The sequence below is a fragment of the Cuculus canorus genome, chromosome 3 (genome assembly GCF_017976375.1).
Source record: "Cuculus canorus isolate bCucCan1 chromosome 3, bCucCan1.pri, whole genome shotgun sequence".
Taxonomy (NCBI): domain Eukaryota; kingdom Metazoa; phylum Chordata; class Aves; order Cuculiformes; family Cuculidae; genus Cuculus; species Cuculus canorus.
The window spans coordinates 86,781,660-86,784,077 of record NC_071403.1 but is presented as its reverse complement, the minus strand read 5'-3'; the positions used below and the strand labels follow the sequence as shown (position 1 = coordinate 86,784,077).

The window sequence follows — 2,418 nt, the reverse complement described above, 5'->3', positions numbered from 1 at the left end:
CTGTGATTTTATAGCTTTATTTTGACTGACAAATAATGACATCTGTTATGCTAACAGCTAAGCATGCCTGTCTGAAGAAACCATAGGCACACACACACTTGGAGACCATTCCATCATACATCATTGTCACAGGCTTGGAGACCATTCCATCATACATCATTGTCACAGGGTTAGGCACTCAGACTAGGGTAAGGTAAAGAGGTGTGAGATGAAATACACAGGCACTTTTCCTTAGTACTGGCAGTGTCCAGTCTTAAAAGGTAGTAGTAAAAAAACCTCTTCAATAAACGCCCCCTCCTTAATGGTGTAACCTTCTATAAGCAGCCTAAAAACTTTAGAATTCTCCTTGTCCCATTTTCTGCATCCTCTGTCTTTATGCAGACTGCTGTGTGTCTTTAGAGCTGTGGAGCAGGTGGCACAGTCCTGAAGCAGGCCCTGTCCTTACCCTGCTGTCTGCGGCTATGCCATGGCCAGGGTTATGGAGCTGCAGGGACCCATCCCCACACTAGCCTTTTCACCACCTTCACATGTTCCACCAGAAGCCCACAGTTATGTTGTTGCTGCTCCGGCTTACCCTTCGGCAGCTCAGTGCTGTAGGTAATGCTTCCATGAACGGACAGCTTATTAGAAAATCAGATCCTCAGAAAGGCAGCTTAGAGCCAAGCTGTGAGAACTCCCCTGAAACAGGACTGCTCCCTAACAAAGCTGAACCCTAAATGCAAGCAAAAGACATTTATTTATATAAAGTTCTGTAAAAAAATAAATTTTAGAACAGCATAGTTTCATAGAGAAAAACATTTTCTACAGAGTTCCAACTGCAAGATTTTTATATTGTACCATCATTAAATAAGGTGGGACACCATATGGATTTCATTGCACTAGAAGAAATGCAAAGCATCTTTTTAATATAAAGATATACAGAGCATTCTAGACAACTACAGCTGTGTTACAGCTATGAGTTCTTTTGGATTTGGTCCAAAGAAACCTGAGTCTGTTTCCAGAGAGAACGAAAAAACATTGCACAGACAGCTGATCACTTGTTTCTTGCTGAAGGACACTGAAAAGATCACTCCCTGCAGCTCACTCTGAGTCTAGTTTTCCGACTATCAATAGTCTCCTTTCTTGGACTCTGGTCTTAAGTATTCGCCTCACAGTCATCGTGCTGCTTAGAAGAAAGTCGGTCTGTTGTCAGAGCCAAGTGACTGCTCCCAGTGGCTCATCACCTCTTCTGCTCCCAGATTTCAGCCATGTTTAGGTCTAGGTTGTTAAGGCCTTTCAGAGCTCGGAGGTTTCCAGTGTAAAAAGCTACATCTGAAGTGACCAGTCTGCGGTAAAAGACACAAGATTAGCACCTGAGCCTGTCACAGTCACACAGAGTAAGCAGACACAGCCAGGGTTTGTTCATGACTTGGGCACACAGTTACAATGAGACATGTTTGAATACTGCGCCTGGATTAGGTATTTTAAGTATCAATTTAAAACTCAATGCTACAGCTGTGGTTTATTTTACAGCAGCAGTCATACATAACATGATTACTGCTAGGTGTAAAACTAGTTACAGGGAAGGGAGATCAAACGACGAGTTTAGCAGGAATTAGGCATCTAAAACTTCTGTTCTCTTGCTGTAATCCCAGGCTTAGCCAGACTTAACCCTCGATTCCATTGCAACTTATAATATTAATTACTGCCGCATTAACTTCCATATTCTAGGTTTATGTAAAAGCAACCAAATAGCAAACTGATTATATTGTTTACAACAGGTCACAGAGACTTAAAATCCACCCATTTGCTGAAATATATTGGGATCATGGTGGTTTCCAGTTAGAAAGCAGCAAGATGCAGGCATAAAGTTGTAATTTCACAAAAACATCCATCAGGATTACATCCATCAGGATTCTGTAATTCTACGATTACAGAAACAGTTTAAAACAGGATAAGGATCACAAAAGCATGTTCAAAACTAGGTCAGTGAAGACAGCCTGCTGGAAAATCAGCAAGTGAAATTCAGTGCTTGACGTTTCTCTTCCAAAAAGGCCCTGACGACACTGCTAGAGAGCTGACACGTTCTGACGTAAGTAACTGCTGCCACAACAGAAAGGGACTCGGGGCAGCGCTGCAGCTGGAAGCTCTGACAGTAAGGATGAGTGCGCTGGGAATCACAGCATCAGCACAGCACCGCAAACACCCACCCTGACCCTCCTGTCAAACGGGCATCCGTTTAGGCCATCCAACCACAAGCATCGAACAAAACCAAGACAGCAGGATGAAGACAGCGCAGCACATTGTTTAGAACTGGAAACCCCAGTGTAAAACCCTCCCGAACACACTCTGGGACACACATTTCATGTGGGGCTGCTGTTCAGTAAGCTTGTTGGCTTAAAAATACCTTAGCAAGTTCCAAAGGTGGCTTGGCATTAT

General features: G+C 43.3%; 1 protein-coding gene across 2 annotated transcripts in view; it reads right to left on the bottom strand.

Moving 5' to 3' along the window:
- Positions 1-115: 115 nt before the first annotated feature.
- The window catches only part of VPS54 (VPS54 subunit of GARP complex), a 50,320-nt gene continuing 48,017 nt past the window's right edge, over positions 116-2,418 (bottom strand). The window contains exon 25 of one of the 2 annotated variants that reach the window (XM_054061424.1): positions 116-1,325. In XM_054061424.1, the coding sequence (XP_053917399.1) occupies positions 1,220-1,325 (106 nt within the window). In that variant the 3' untranslated portion in view covers positions 116-1,219. The remainder of the gene's footprint in view (positions 1,326-2,418) is intronic. The other variant, XM_009556522.2, reaches the window with a different exon arrangement.